Here is a 14,833-nt window from a genome sequence, read left to right as displayed (position 1 = left end):
ATTATTCCTATCCTCCATCTCCTCCAATTCTTCCCATATTTATTTCACTACTTTCCTGTCATGATAGCAACCCCCAAATCTTTTCCATCAGCAAGTTTCATGATCAAATTCCTACATTTTGTGTCATTCTTCAATTGATTTCTAAAATCAACCTCAGATTGATTCCTGAAGAACCTCACCATTTTTCTCTGCTTCTTAGGAATATTCTCATTATGCAGTCCTTATGACTCCACGTACATGAGTATCTGAAATTTCATTAAAAACTCAGCCCCAAAATTAAATCTTTCTGGTTTATGTCTGTAAATTTCATGAATACTTCATTACAGTGCTACATATAAATCACACAGCATAGTAGCACTTAAAGAGATGAATGCATCAAGGTAAGAATTGAAGTTTAAATACAATACACTAAATATATCGATGCATCTTCTTCCTAATTAACTTTTGATGCTTCTGGAAGACTACACCAGGCCCAAAGCTAAGCAGGCTAAGCAAATCATGTGTTCAGAAGAGTCCCAAACTAGCATTCTCTGTGGGTAGCTCTACTAGTACTGCAGTAATGAAAACATGATAAAAACACCTGGTTAAATACCTGGTTAAAATCTTTCAGTGAACTCCTAAATGCATGGCAGGCTTTGTAACACCTTTCAAGCTTTGTATGCTGCTTAGAATTAATAGTCTGTACAATTGGCCACCATATATCAGAAAGGCTCTCCCCTGAGGGCTCTCGAGGGCTGCCAGCCACGTTTGTTTTAGGTATAACTCAAATATGTCATGGCCAGGAGTTAAAGATTCATGCAGGTAAAAATTAAGGACCTCCCTTTATCAACATTAGCACACTAATATAATTCTTGCCTACACCTGATACTTCTATGATTGAAATATATATGGGAAATACACATGCGAATATGAAGAAACTGCAAGGAGGGTCTTGTATCATAATGTCTCTACTCCAGAGCGTGGAATACTGAAACATAAGGGGTTAAATACAGGAACAAGTAACTCCCTTCATTTTTTACTTCCTTGAGAATGGTACAGTTAGGGAAAATGTTTGACTGTCACCTCTTCAGCTGTAACACCCAGTGTGGACAGCAGAGAAATTGCCTCATCAGGTCAATTGAGAGAGAGCGAGAGAGAGAGAGAGAAAGTCCTACCACTGACAAAACAGACTGGAAGAGGCCTGGTTTCTTTCAGATGAAAATTTCATTATTTTAACTTCTCTGCCTGCTGACCACACAAGCAAAGCTTTCATCAATGACAGATCAGATGGGGCCAAGCCCAGCACAATCCTAGAACATGATGTAGAATGAGCACAGCACAATCCTAGAACGAGCCTTACAGATAGCTCTGGGGAATCCCAGCAGTACTGGGTGCTAGGCAAGATTCTGTCAGAAACACCAGACAGGGCTTAGTTGGCAGGAATCAGTTCTATATATAGGCAGATGACAGCATTGCTATGTTCATTCTCAAAACAGGTTTCAGAATCTTCCCCTGTCATAGCAGCAAATGTCCTTGCCACAAGAATACATCAGAACAATGCCTAAATCTATTTGATATTTCCTAAATCCTCTCAGAAAATAACCTAAGAACATAACAACAATAAGCAACAATTTTCTCTACCTTTGGACATTTTTCACTGAAAAGATAATTCTGCTTCCTATCTAGAAGGTATAAAAACCTCCTAGGTAGCTTTATATGATCACTATTTTTGCCCTTCCTGTCCATCTGCAAACAGACAGTTTTACTACCCGCATGTAAGAGCCTCATGCTTCTAAACATCTGTAGGACCATGGCTGCCATTATACTTTACAATCGCCTCCAGCATTTATTTTTCAATCAACAGAGCCACGCATCAGAACACTCTGCTCCATGATGTCATACTCAATAGCAGGCAATGAGATGTTTCAGGAACTTGTCACTTCCTGTCTTCCTCTTAGGAGGTGATGACTTTGAGCAGAAATTATTATTAGAGGTAAAAATTCTATCAAAAAAGAAAAGGAAAAAAGGAAAGGAAAAAAGGAAAGGAAAAAAAGGAAAGGAAAAAAGGAAAGGAAAAAGGAAAGGAAAAAGGAAAGGAAAAAAGGAAAGGAAAAAAGGAAAGGAAAAAAGGAAAGGAAAAAAGGAAAGGAAAAAGGAAAGGAAAAAAGGAAAGGAAAAAAGGAAAGGAAAAAAGGAAAGGAAAAAAGGAAAGGAAAAAAGGAAAGGAAAAAAGGAAAGGAAAAAAGGAAAGGAAAAAAGGAAAGGAAAAAAGGAAAGGAAAAAAGGAAAGGAAAAAAAGGAAAGGAAAAAAGGAAAGGAAAAAAGGAAAGGAAAAAGGAAAGGAAAAAAGGAAAGGAAAAAAGGAAAGGAAAAAAGGAAAGGAAAAAAGGAAAGGAAAAAAAGGAAAGGAAAAAAGGAAAGGAAAAAAGGAAGGAAAAAAGGAAAGGAAAGAAGGAAAGGAAAGAAGGAAAGGAAAAAAGGAAAGGAAAAAAGGAAAGGAAAAAAGGAAAGGAAAAAAGGAAAGGAAAAAAAGGAAAGGAAAAAAGGAAAGGAAAAAAGGAAAGGAAAAAAGGAAAGGAAAAAGGAAAGGAAAAAGGAAAGGAAAAAAGGAAAGGAAAAAGGAAAGGAAAAAAGGAAAGGAAAAAAAGGAAAAAAGGAAAAGAAAAAAAAGGAAAAGAAAAAAGGAAAAGAAAAAAAGGAAAAGAAAAAAAGGAAAAGAAAAAAAGGAAAAGAATTTAAAAGAAAAAAGGAAAAAAAAAAAGGAAGAAAAAAAGAAAAAAAGAAAACTAATTTTTCAGGGAGGCAGCACTGAGGTATTCATACCAATCCTTTTTGGACAGTTGAACATGTGTTTATACACATTTCTTTAGAAATGCAAAGAATGAGAAGACAAATTTTAGAACACAACAGAACCACCAGATTAAACAATAACAATGTAAACTAAGCCTTATGCTTTATACTGATCCAGCAGGTCAGCTTTCAACTATCTGTCCGTCTTTCAACTATCTCCCTTCTGTGCCAACTAGTTGTTAAGGCAGCCCACAGTTTCAGAAAAATCTAGGCCCCTTTCTCTAGCGTCCTCTTATCTCCTCACATTCATTAAGAATGTGGAAGCAAGTGTACATCCTCCGTATTTTAATCAATGTTAGATGCTAGTTAAAATTCAAGGCAATATGCAGAAATCTCACCTTAGGTTTCCATGATTTTGAAGGACCTGCAGCAAATCAAACTGAGATTCTGAGTCTGGTTGTTGAAGAATTGGCTCTCCTCCATCTTCAGTTTTCCTGTCAAGTTCTTTTGGCATTTTATCCTTACAAGCGTTTTTCACCATGTCAGAGAGCTTTGGCTTGCTTTTCACACTGGTGTCCGAAGAACAAACAGTTCTATCTAGCTCTTCATCTTCACCTGCATCCACTTCTTCTTCCTCCTCACCTTCTGTGTCTGACTTGAGGGACAGCTTTGTGGGTTTTGATGTCCCTGCAGTAGAGAAGAAATCACCTATACTGGTTAAGAAAAAAAAGTGGGGAAGACTGCCCTGCTATTTAAACCCTTTGGTTTACTTCTAAATCCTTGTCTGCCAGAAGGACAGAAAAGCATTTAAGAATAGCATCCTAAGTATCCCTGCTCTTTATTATTGTTCATAACTTTCTGGTTGTGTATCAAAAAGTTGAGAAGCCCTTTTTCCCCAGTATCAGAGAAAACAGGAGAAGATTCCTATCTTAACTTCATAAATCACATACACACACACACACACACACACAAAAAAAAAAAAACCACAAAAAAAACCAAAACCAAAAACCAACAACAAAAAAAGCAAAGGCAATTTCCTATATTTTATCCTTATTCTTACATATATGCTCACATCCATATATATACACTTGATACACATATATGAATTTTTTATATTTTTGTGTCAGAAAAAACAAAGCTATGAAATCTAAACTTCCACATGTGCCAATAAAGATCACATATATTAACATAGGACCAAAAATAATGTTATAAAATACAATGTCTCCCACTGCATTCAGTATCACATAGCTATTAAAAGAGTTCAGATATCGGCCTCAGGAACAGCCACTTGCAAGGATCATTCATCTGTGTACTTTTAAGTGTTTCCCACGTTAGCATGGATAAGAACGATTTATCCCTTTTCATAGCTTAGAATCACTAGTGTGCAGAAGAACCAGCCTGGAAGATCCCAAGTTTTTATCTTGCTCTGAAAAGCTGGAGGACTAAAGAGGCACACATACTGTTTAATTCTTGTACCCAAAATGCAACCACAAGCTCACCTTCAAGAAAATACTGATTACCTTCAAATACATGGGGATGTGGAATGGTGGAAATCAAATTCTAGACAATAAGATGGAAGGAAGCTCAGGAGAGGAATGAAGTGAAAAATATAAACACTTGAACATAAAATTATTAACTTCAGTTTGTGAATCCTTTTAGGGACTAACAAAGGCCAGAACAACCCCATTCACACATATTCCAAATGAAAAAGTCCTTGCTTGCTGGTTTTTGACTAGCTGTTCATCTAAGACTTTAGTCATGGGTACCTGATGATCTTGTTCGCGTTGCTCTAGCCTTGCCATGAGAGTGCCGGCGCTCCCGTAACTCCAGTGAAACAAGCTTTCTCTCATAAAAGAGAGCATGAGAGCCCACAGTTTCCAACCTCATATCCAGCCTTCCATTAAGACCTGCTCTGGGAGGCAAAATATAAAGACATCCTCAATCTCCCTTTATACTTCTCCCCCTGATGAGATGAGACTTAGTGGTTTAGATTTATTCAAGAAACAGCTTTTCTGACACAGGCAATATTCATGAAGAGTCCAACTTAACTCTGTTGAAAACCTACCAGTGTTTGAAGGGAGGCTTGCAAGTACTTTACAGAACATCATCTCTCAGAGTCCCAAAATGCATTGTACAACTGTCATGCTTTCATGACTGAGCAGCACCTGCCCATCATGCAGCAGCTCAAGGCACAATTAGTAGGGAAAACTGAATTGCAAGAGAACAAAACGATGGAGGGGAGTGGTAAGAGCACATAAATGTGAGTCCAGACTTCTGAACCTTTTATGTAGACAGCTTGCTCTTCACTGTTTGGTCAGAGAGAAGAATTTTAACATAACCTAAGTTAAAAATGACAATGTTTCTACAAGTTCTGCCTAAATCAAGGGAGAAGGAGCCCTGTCATATTCCTTAAAGGAAATAAACATTACAACTTTCTACCAGTGCACAAAGAACCATCAAAGTGCTCTTTACAATACAAGTGAGAACATTCACAGAAAATTCCTGCTGCTCCATTTATTTTTTTGATCTAGCAGAATGAATATTTGAGTATATAAAGTTCAGGGGATCTTTTTAGAGAGATCAATACGGTAGAAATTCCAGACTAGGAAGGCTAAGAGGAGCAATTTTAAGACAACAAAACTTAACCACTCCACATGCTGGAATACTCTTTCCTCACTTTGGAAAAGTATTTACTTTTCTAAAATTAGCTTGATGGATCTCAGGTCCAAAAGGTATTGATCGAAGACTTGCAAGATAAAGCTGTGGAAATCTGAATTTATAACAAATCCTTAAAAGTATCAATTATTTAATTAAGAAGCCATTTACCGGGATCTCCCAGTGATGAAGTCTCTTTTCGTCTTGCCCCTACACAGGGAAAAACAGCAAAAATTACCTTCTGTTCTGGATCAAAACTGAATTCTTACATACGTACAATGAACAGACCAAATTTATGAAGGCTCCTATGAGCTCTATCGTAAAGGATTTTAAAAAAAAAGGCTTCAAATAAGGAAATCTGAGTGGCTGACAAGATGCTTGCATCTGTCTGGCTTAAATTAGAGAAGGTATAATTTGGAACTACCCTCTAGATACATCCCTGAAAGCACACAGCAAAAGAAAATCAAATGTGGTACAGTGCTGACATCAGAAGAGATACTGTAAAAATTGTCTCCTCAGTAAATAGTCTTGTCCTTGCTCTGCAGTTACTTTATTGTGGATCTCAAATTTGGGTTAAGAAAAACCATTGAGAAGGAAGAATGTTAAATATGCAGTGAAATTATTGTAAACAACTCTCAATGGATGTTCAGCTATCAGCATGAACTGTCATTTCCACCCAAACAAAACTCAAAGAAATCATGCATCAAATCATGCTTGCACAGATCAAGAGATAAGGATACTGAAACTATGGAGAAAAACTCAGTGCTCACTTTACATGGGAACAAGCTCTAATGTGACTTTAAATCTAAAACAAAAGATATGCAAAGACTGCCTATAACCTGTCATTGGAAAATCTACATGCTTGAAGGTTTTTAATGTCTATAGTAATCTTTTTTACTCCAGTGACTCCCATGCCTCCTGTGTATTTTGCATTTTGCCCTTGGATTCAAAAGCACAATATGTAAAACTATAAGAAACCACCCCAGTCACTGGCACATTAGAGAAGAGACATGTAGCAATTGCTGCTCCTGTAAATCACAGACTGGTGCTTGTAGCATTGAGTAAGTGTGGAACCAATCCTTTTCATGCGTTTTGTCCCCTTTGCCTCCCTCTCAAATAAAAAAAGCCTTCTACCTGTCCTGAAACAGACGTGTAGCCAGCATGTAGTTCATTGATGTCTTGTGTTCTAAAAAGGATCTAGAAAAACAAAATAGAGGATGTATAAAGATAGAGCTCAACACAATGAATGGCAACATAATGCAGAAATAGATGATCTATTACAAACATCCTAGCAGTGGATTGAGACATTATGCTGTACCATAACAGAAAAGAAGAAAGGAGGAGAGCTATCGCTTCTCAGCTGAAATTCCTGGTGAGGCAAGAGACACAGAGAAACATTACAGACTGGAAAAAAATTAGGAAAGTGTAATATCGTATCACTCACTCAAGGAGTCCTACATTATGTTTATGGCCTAAAGACAGACTAAACATGATGTGCAGCTCTAGGTTCTAAAACCAGGTAGCACGCATAGATGATCTAAAATGAAGACATTTTTATTCTGATAAAAAAGTAACATCAGAAACAATGCTTGGTAGCCTTCCGTAAGGTGCAATTAGGCAGATCAGCAGCAGTTAAAAGCAAGGGATCAAAAAAAAGCATCCTCAACACTAGAGCTCTACCAAAAGCCTCAACACATTTCTTTCTAATTGCTAAACTGCTGGATTTATACAGGATATTCCTCAACACAGAGCTTCAGAGCAACACTGAGACATCCTATTGGATTCTTTTCTTACCCATAAAGGTCCCATGTTAATGGAGTAGGGAATATCCGGATGAAGCCTCCTCTACGTTCATTCTCCTCTTTCACTCGACGAAGAACTTTTATCTTAGAATAAAAAGAGAGAAAAAATAGCCAGAAAAATGGATACAAAGAAAAATGAACCCTAGAAAAATTTCTGACAAAACTATTACTGCAGCCCTGGGAGGAGGATGGATACATATGGTATCCTTAAGCAATGTTACCTTGCACTTAAGCTCTGAAATAAGATAAGAAATCTATCACAGCTTGGAGCACATATGTATGTCCGCCATGACTGTGGGCAAGGACAGAACCAGCAGTAAAATGCATCAGTTCTGTTTCAAAAAGTATACTTCTTCTATCATGTTTTTCATACACATGCATTTACTGTTTGCTGAGTAAGTAAGTCTACATATTGCATGAAAGCCAAGGTAAATAAAATATATTTAATAGCCTGCTTACCTCCTCCATGGAGAGACCTAGCACAGAGCAGCCTTGCCTTCCTGTAGCTTTTTCCTTGCCTGAGGGCACCGGGTTTTTCATTTCAGCATCGCTGGCAGACAGAGGACGGGTACGCTGTAGAGACAGTGTGAATCCAGATTTTTCCTTTCTCTTCTTTCAGTTTATTACATTCAAATTCCAGGATCCCATTCTGAGCAGAATCTACACTCCAGAGTATTACAGCCAGAATTCATAATTCCACAGTCCAGCTGTTGAAGAGCCCACACTACAGCAAGGCACTAAGTGTTCATACTCCTAGTTTTTAGCACAGCAGGACTCACAATTTGGGCATCACTGCCAGTATTTGCACCCGTGGCCCCTTGTGGAAAAACAACACATATCCAAAAGCACCAAAGCCAGCATTTCATACTGAAAAATCCTCACTCAAGGAGGACTAGAGCCAGCATTCACACTCACAGGCTCCAAATACACTTGGATTCACACCTCAACTGTACCAGAACCGTGCTTTCTGTTCCAGTTGTGGTGCTACACTAGAACAGAACTGTAATTCACTGATGAGATAAAGCTGGCAATAAGTGGAAAATTCAGTTCACCTTCTGTTACTCTTTTGTTACTATACTGCTATAATCTCAATTTTCTACTTCTTGTACTTAACAGACAGATCTTGTATGTACATGTAGATACACCATGCAAATATGCACACATATGCAATTTTTAAAAAAAAGAAATAATTTGCAGACAGTGTCTTCAAGCTCATTCTTAACCTGATGGACAGCCCTGATTCATTCTAACAGCAGGAATTCAAAGTGTCTTCAGATTAGCAGTATTATGAAATCTTAAAATCCCAGCAAGTCTGAAATCTTTGAACATGTTCTCAAGTACATTTTAGCTGGTCTTAGGCCCTGCTCAGATAAACTTCCTCTGTAAAAAGAGCATCAAGAGTCTAGCTGAGAAGGTCTCATGTCATTATACAAAATTCAAATTTTATTTTAGCATTATACTGAATGCAGAGTCTTCTTAATACAGAAAGAAGAGAAAAACATGGCAGAAACCTCAAGCTGGATAAACCCAGGGGAATATCCAACACAACTCAGATACAAATAAAACTCATGGCAAGATCAGGCTGTATCTTTATTATTGAGAACTATTGGAATTGAATCCTATTCTCTCTGTTTCATTAGAAATTGAAAACAGCTATTCAGAATCTGCAGATGAAGCAATAGCAAAAGAAACAGGCTTTGCACTAGAATGGGTTACACTGCAGCAAGTGGCACAAAAAGATCCAAAGAGAAAACAGACATAGCAGGTTCCAGTTGAAGTATTTTGATAAGTCTAATTAAAATTGATTAAAGAAAACAAAAGAAAAATAAATATTCTGGATGAGAAGATTGGAGACACAAGGATTTGCAGAAGAAATACAAATGTCAGCAGTCAAAGCGGTTTGCTTGATCATGTAGATGGAATTAAATTGAAAAGCTTTTTGTCTTTTTTCCTAAGCTTTCCTCCATTTCAAAAGCACAGCTCAGCAACTTTGCTTAATAACTTTCTCTAAAATCTCCTACTAGGTAACCTCCTCTCAAAAACCATTTCCTGGCATTACTGTAACCAATCATCACATGAAAACTGCTGCTCAAAGAGAATATTAGGGGAACTTCTCATCCTGTCATATGATCTCCTTAACTAAGGAAATACTTCAAAGAAATAATTTCTGTTGTCTCAATACAATGGAAAGGATTTAATTGATTACAAACAGAAAACATGCCTACCTATTGACACCTCTGGCTCTTACAACAAGTGATGCTCTGGCTCCTACATTAGAACAAACTACACCACCGTCAAAATGCTAGACAAAAATTCTTAACTTTACAGAACTTCCTACACACTTTTTTCCATGTTTCACTGCAGGATTCTCTCTGGCTGAAATATCTCCAACTTCCCAAAGGTCTTATTTCCTCTTTGACCCAGCTTATCTTTAAAAAGTATAGATAAACCCAACCACTTTGTTTTGTCTCCAAATTCTGCAAGTATCTCTGGTTCCCACATCATGATTCTAATTATACTGAGCACTGACAGCAGTTGGCACAATGATCCTTCCTATTCTCTATGAAACCTCATTATTCAACTCTTTTCTCTTAGCCTCAGCTAAACTTACACAGAATGACAAACAGCAGCACATAGGATGAATTAGGTTCTCAAGATGACTCCATCTGGTATACTTTTCTTCCTGCTGGGAAACCTCAAACAAATATAAGAATCATTGCTATATATTCCTGCAAGAAGCCCAGCAGCAAAACAATTCTTACAGCATCTCCACATAGCCAGGTGCTCAGAACTGTAAACTAACGCTTGCCAAATACGACATTTTGAAAGGTGAATCAGCCTGACTTATACTAATGGTAGTTCTACATTTTTCCATTATCTTAAGAATGTCTTATCTCTCCATCTATTTTGACCCAGTTCACTCTCAAACTTTTGCATATAAATAAAAATATAAATTCATTTGTGCTATCCTTTTCATTCAGACTTTTTCCATCCCTTGTAGTACACAAGATAAAAATACCTTCTGCTCCTCCCTCTTGGTGTGACACTCCTACTTGCTGCTGCTTTCACTAGTTCTTCCTTTGGCTTTGTACTTTGCTTTTCAATGACATATCAAATCCACTGCCACTGTCTTCATCATTTGATGACCAGAGTGACAACTTTATCTTTAAACATCTATATCCAATTGCTTCAAAATGCAGCTGAGAAATACTTGAAGGCTTAAAAACTGTGAGGGATTGACCTGCCTGACCTTGACTCTCAGCACACCTGACCTACTCTTTTTTTAAGCTGCTAGAACTGACCTTAGATGTTTTTCCAAGCTTTTCAAGTGGAAACATGTCAGCAGCCATCCATCTCCTCTTTTCTTATTGACTTCACCACTAACAGACTACTCAGCTGCAAAATATATTTTAGGACTAATCACACGAAAACTGTTGTACAAGGTAACACTCAAAATTGTGTTCTTTACATGGGCAGAGAGAGCTGAAGGAGACTTACCAGTCTGGTGTTTGCTGTTTGCATCTGCACGGAAACAGGACGCTAAAAGAGACACACAGAGAATAAAAACCTTGTGTTCTTGAGGACACTATAATCCCTCCCCAAGTTGCAAAGGAGTGGTGAGTACCCTAAAGCAAAAGGGTATAACTGAAGTCCAGAGATACAGCTAACAGCTACATTTGTATCAGTTCAGATCTTCCTTGTATCCTCCACAAATGTATTCCAAATGCAACACTAATCCTAAATCTCAGACGTGCTCAACTGTGCAGAATGCATTGGGACATACACATAATTTTCAAAAGCATGCAGAAAAGAGCTCTGCAGAACAGATGAATGAACTCAACTCTCATGAGCAAAATTCATATTTTTGTAAGATAAGAGTTACCCAGGGGAAAATACTTAGTAGCTGTGTATTAAGGAGAAACAGATGCTGTCAAGTAAAACTGTTCATAGAGCAGAGGGGGTAAAAATAAATATCTAAAAATCCTGGAATTCCAGAAGCCATTTCATTTTAATATCTCAACAATATTCCAGTGCTTGTGGAGAAACAAGATACTATTTAACATTCCAAAACAGGTGTAGAAAACATCAGCAGCATGCCAAAAAGTACCCTGCAGTACTTATCTGGCATAAGGCCTACAAGACCAGTTTAAGGACAGTGCTTGGTCTGACGGAAAACTATTACCATAGAAGTAGCAGTGGCACTAAGACTGACTTTCTCCTCTCCAATGCCGAAGAGGAACAAATGGTGTAAGAGATCTTATCTATCACCTCTCCTATGAAGACAGGCTGAGAGAAGTTGAGGTTGTTTTACCTGGGGAAGAAGAGGGGAAGGCTCCAGGGAGACCTTACAGCAGCCCTCTGGTACTGGGAGGGGCCTACAGGAAAGCTGGAGAGGAACTTTTTGAGGGCATGTAGCAACAGGACAAGGGTAATGATTACAAACAGGTACATTACATGGGGTAATAGTTTCAAACTGAAACAGGATATATTTACATTATGTATTAGGAAGAAATTCTTGATTGTGAGGGTAGAGACGTGGGACCAGGCTGCCCAGAGAAGCTGTGGATTCCCTCTCCCTGGAATTGTTCAAGGCCAGGTTGGAGGGGGCTTTGAGCAACCTGGTCTAGGGGGAGGTGTTCCTGCCCATAAAGGGGGTTGGAACTCAATAATCTTTAAGGTCCCTTCCAACCCAAGCCATTCTATGATTTCTAGCTGTACTACTGCCAAGTTGTTCTCTACAGTTCTTCTTAACAAAACTGGTCAAAGGCCCTTTACTGCTTACAATTAATCAAAAGATCTACAACAGTAGCTTGCAAAGTAGCTTACAAAGAAAGCAGCTAAACTGTTACTTTCCCCAGACAAGGAAAAACTCAAGAAAGCCAAACCAAAGAAACTGTACAAGGAACTTGTAGTCTAGGATGGGAAAACTAAGAAAACAGAGTAACTTTCTCATGACCAAGAATGCTGGTATTTGCATTTCTTTCCCAAGAAGCAACTTTTAGAATGCTTAAAGATGGTCTAAGTGAACAATCAAAACTTCAGACATCATGCAGGATTTAAGAAAAACAAGAGATTCAAAGTACCATTTGCATCATAGGGATAGAAGTATCTAACAATCTGAAACAAAATGCATTCAGCAAAGAGCAGGCCAAAATATTCTTGAACCATGGAAAGGTCTGTACACCAATATAGCCATGGTATTTCCACTTAGGTACTTAAGAAAAATATGCTATAAAACTTTATCACTGGATTAGAAGTTCTGGTAAACATAGGTAAGGGGGACTCTTGTCCCAAAAGGTAAGTTAATCCCATCTTGTAAGCACTGCACTGTCTTACGAATCTTTGAAAATTTCAGCTGGCCAGGCCTTACTCCTATTTGTGTTATGTTTTGTTTTAAGCAAAATAAATTTATAAGTTTAAAGTCTCTTTAAAATTCAACACTTCACAACAGCTTAATTTCAAGAAAAAGCACCGATATGATCAGAAGGACCTGTATGAAACACTATCAGTGAAATTGGCCTTGGAAGCTTTGGACTCAGCTACACATCCTACAGATCCCCAAATCCTAGCTCTTCACCTCTCTCCCAAGGAGTCATGATTCCAAGTTCTACAAGAAGCTAAATGCTGCAGTTTGTGATTTTTTCCTGTGCCAAAATGGATTGGTACTCTGTCGCTGAACAAAAACGACTTTTCATTTCCTAATTGAACTTGAGCAACACAGCTCCATCACAGGAGTCTGCACATTAGCTACAGTGTCAGGATACACCATTTGCCTGTTTACCTGAGAAGTGCTTCTGAAAAACAGAATGACATGCAGGATTTCACTGCCTTTTGTGAGTGCTATATTTCCAGAGATCTTTCAGGAATCCATTTCATAGCAAAAAAGAGAAAGAGAACAACTGCCCTTTAGCATTACAGTGCTAAACAAGCACTATCTCAGCAGAAAAGGTAATGGACAGCCACAGTAAACCACATGAGGCCACAGCCAAAGGACCCCAGGAAAGGAAGTTAGAGATTCCAGGAGCGAATGGGAAAGAAGCCTTAAATTTCAAATGGTAAAAACTCTGTCTACAAGGAGATATTCATAAAGCTCTGGATTCTAGAGGCTTTTTGCCTACAATATACCAAAGTTCTATTAGAACCATAGCTCAGGTGCAGCCTCTGAGTCTCTTCTGTAGTTATGCTAGATATCCAGATAACCTCACTCGCTGGCTCTCCCACCTGTGAGCCAAATTCAATGACCATTACTTTCCTGCTCTCCCCCTCAGCTCTGGCTTGTTGAAGTCACTTACCTGCAGCTTCTGGTATGGATTTCTCCTGACAGAATCAGATGAATGGTAAGTGGCTCGGCTTGAGCGTTGGCCTGGATCCTGGCACACAAAGCCTATGGGCGTCAGGAGACACATCACAACTTTAAGACAAGCAAACCTTGAAATATAAACATAGCATTCCTCTTAATGATCTCAGTCTACATGTGACTTTCATGTGCCCATGCAAGGACCATAAAGGATGCCTTTCTTCATTAAGCCTTGCATTGTTTAATCCCAAACTGTACATTGCATTACATTTTTTGAATAAAACTGGAATGTGGTTCAAAACCCAGTACTTAAATCAATAAGATGGGTTTCTGAATAGGAGCATAGAGATAGGCTCTCATTCTTAACTAGCTGAGCAGACTACCTGATGACAATTCTGCCTCTTCTAGTATTAGGGATACATTGCATCAAGTAATTGAATGAAGATGTACTAGAAACGCATAAATGGTGCTATGCACTAGGACAGTCACACAGCTTTCACAATCATGACTCCACTTCTAACACACCCTAAACAGAAACCAAGCACTAAACCCAAAAAATGCATGAGTACTAATTGAGGCCTAAACAAAAGTTACCTGCTACAGAATAGTGTCTTCAAATATCAAACCAGGAACTCTAAATACCACCTTAGCATCACAAACAGACAGATTATTCTGAAGCTAAAATGTTCACATATAACTACTCTGTATTAAATACAGTTCCTCTCCTAAACTAGAGTTCTTCTCTATTATTCTTATGTAACAAGATGCAGCTCATAAACCTACCTCTTATTGGTTTTAAAGGATGGGAAGATTGAAGGAGCTTTTTGTTACACTCACCTACAAGAGTGAACATATCAGAAAGCATGCTAGCTTTGATCTTCAGGTCCAAAGGAGCATCACTATCCCCACATACAACAGAAGACAAGAGGAATTATTTGTCTAGTATTAAACGACAGGAATGCATCAATATTCTAGATTATCTTTCAATATAGTTTCCTTATATTGATCCTTTATACAGATGTAATAAACATGTGAAGAAAGACACGTGATTTTCACACACATACATAAAGATGAAACATCATCAGATTAATCTGTTTTTGTTGATCCTTTTTAATGTGGTAACATGCCTTGTTTTAGCTCTGCTTGGCTGAAAACATTTTAATGTATCTGCTACATTTCATTGAGTGTCCTAGAACTCTAAAACCACAATTACCTATGCCCCTTCCACATAAAATCATAAAATTAGATGGATTAGCTCTAGTGCATGGGGAAAAAAACTTAGAAAGGTGATAGATATGGAGTGATCAGC

General features: G+C 38.1%; 1 protein-coding gene across 7 annotated transcripts in view; it reads right to left on the bottom strand.

Annotated features, from left to right (window-relative positions):
• The window catches only part of TTLL5 (tubulin tyrosine ligase like 5), a 135,460-nt gene that overhangs the window by 79,949 nt on the left and 40,678 nt on the right, over nucleotides 1-14,833 (bottom strand). For 6 of the 7 annotated variants that reach the window (XM_030452274.1, XM_030452280.1, XM_030452279.1 and 3 more), the window contains exons 14-23: nucleotides 14,362-14,423; nucleotides 13,520-13,611; nucleotides 10,725-10,766; nucleotides 9,838-9,921; nucleotides 7,686-7,799; nucleotides 7,219-7,310; nucleotides 6,559-6,621; nucleotides 5,596-5,634; nucleotides 4,536-4,681; nucleotides 3,168-3,456 (exon numbers count right to left, since the gene is read on the bottom strand). In XM_030452274.1, coding sequence (XP_030308134.1) covers nucleotides 3,168-3,456; nucleotides 4,536-4,681; nucleotides 5,596-5,634; nucleotides 6,559-6,621; nucleotides 7,219-7,310; nucleotides 7,686-7,799; nucleotides 9,838-9,921; nucleotides 10,725-10,766; nucleotides 13,520-13,611; nucleotides 14,362-14,423 — 1,023 coding nt within the window. The remainder of the gene's footprint in view (nucleotides 1-3,167; nucleotides 3,457-4,535; nucleotides 4,682-5,595; nucleotides 5,635-6,558; nucleotides 6,622-7,218; nucleotides 7,311-7,685; nucleotides 7,800-9,837; nucleotides 9,922-10,724; nucleotides 10,767-13,519; nucleotides 13,612-14,361; nucleotides 14,424-14,833) is intronic. The other variant, XM_030452275.1, reaches the window with a different exon arrangement.

The sequence above is a fragment of the Calypte anna genome, chromosome 5A (genome assembly GCF_003957555.1).
Source record: "Calypte anna isolate BGI_N300 chromosome 5A, bCalAnn1_v1.p, whole genome shotgun sequence".
Taxonomy (NCBI): Eukaryota; Metazoa; Chordata; class Aves; order Apodiformes; family Trochilidae; genus Calypte; species Calypte anna.
Note: the sequence above shows the minus strand (reverse complement) of the source record. Positions and strands in the feature narration are given on the sequence as shown.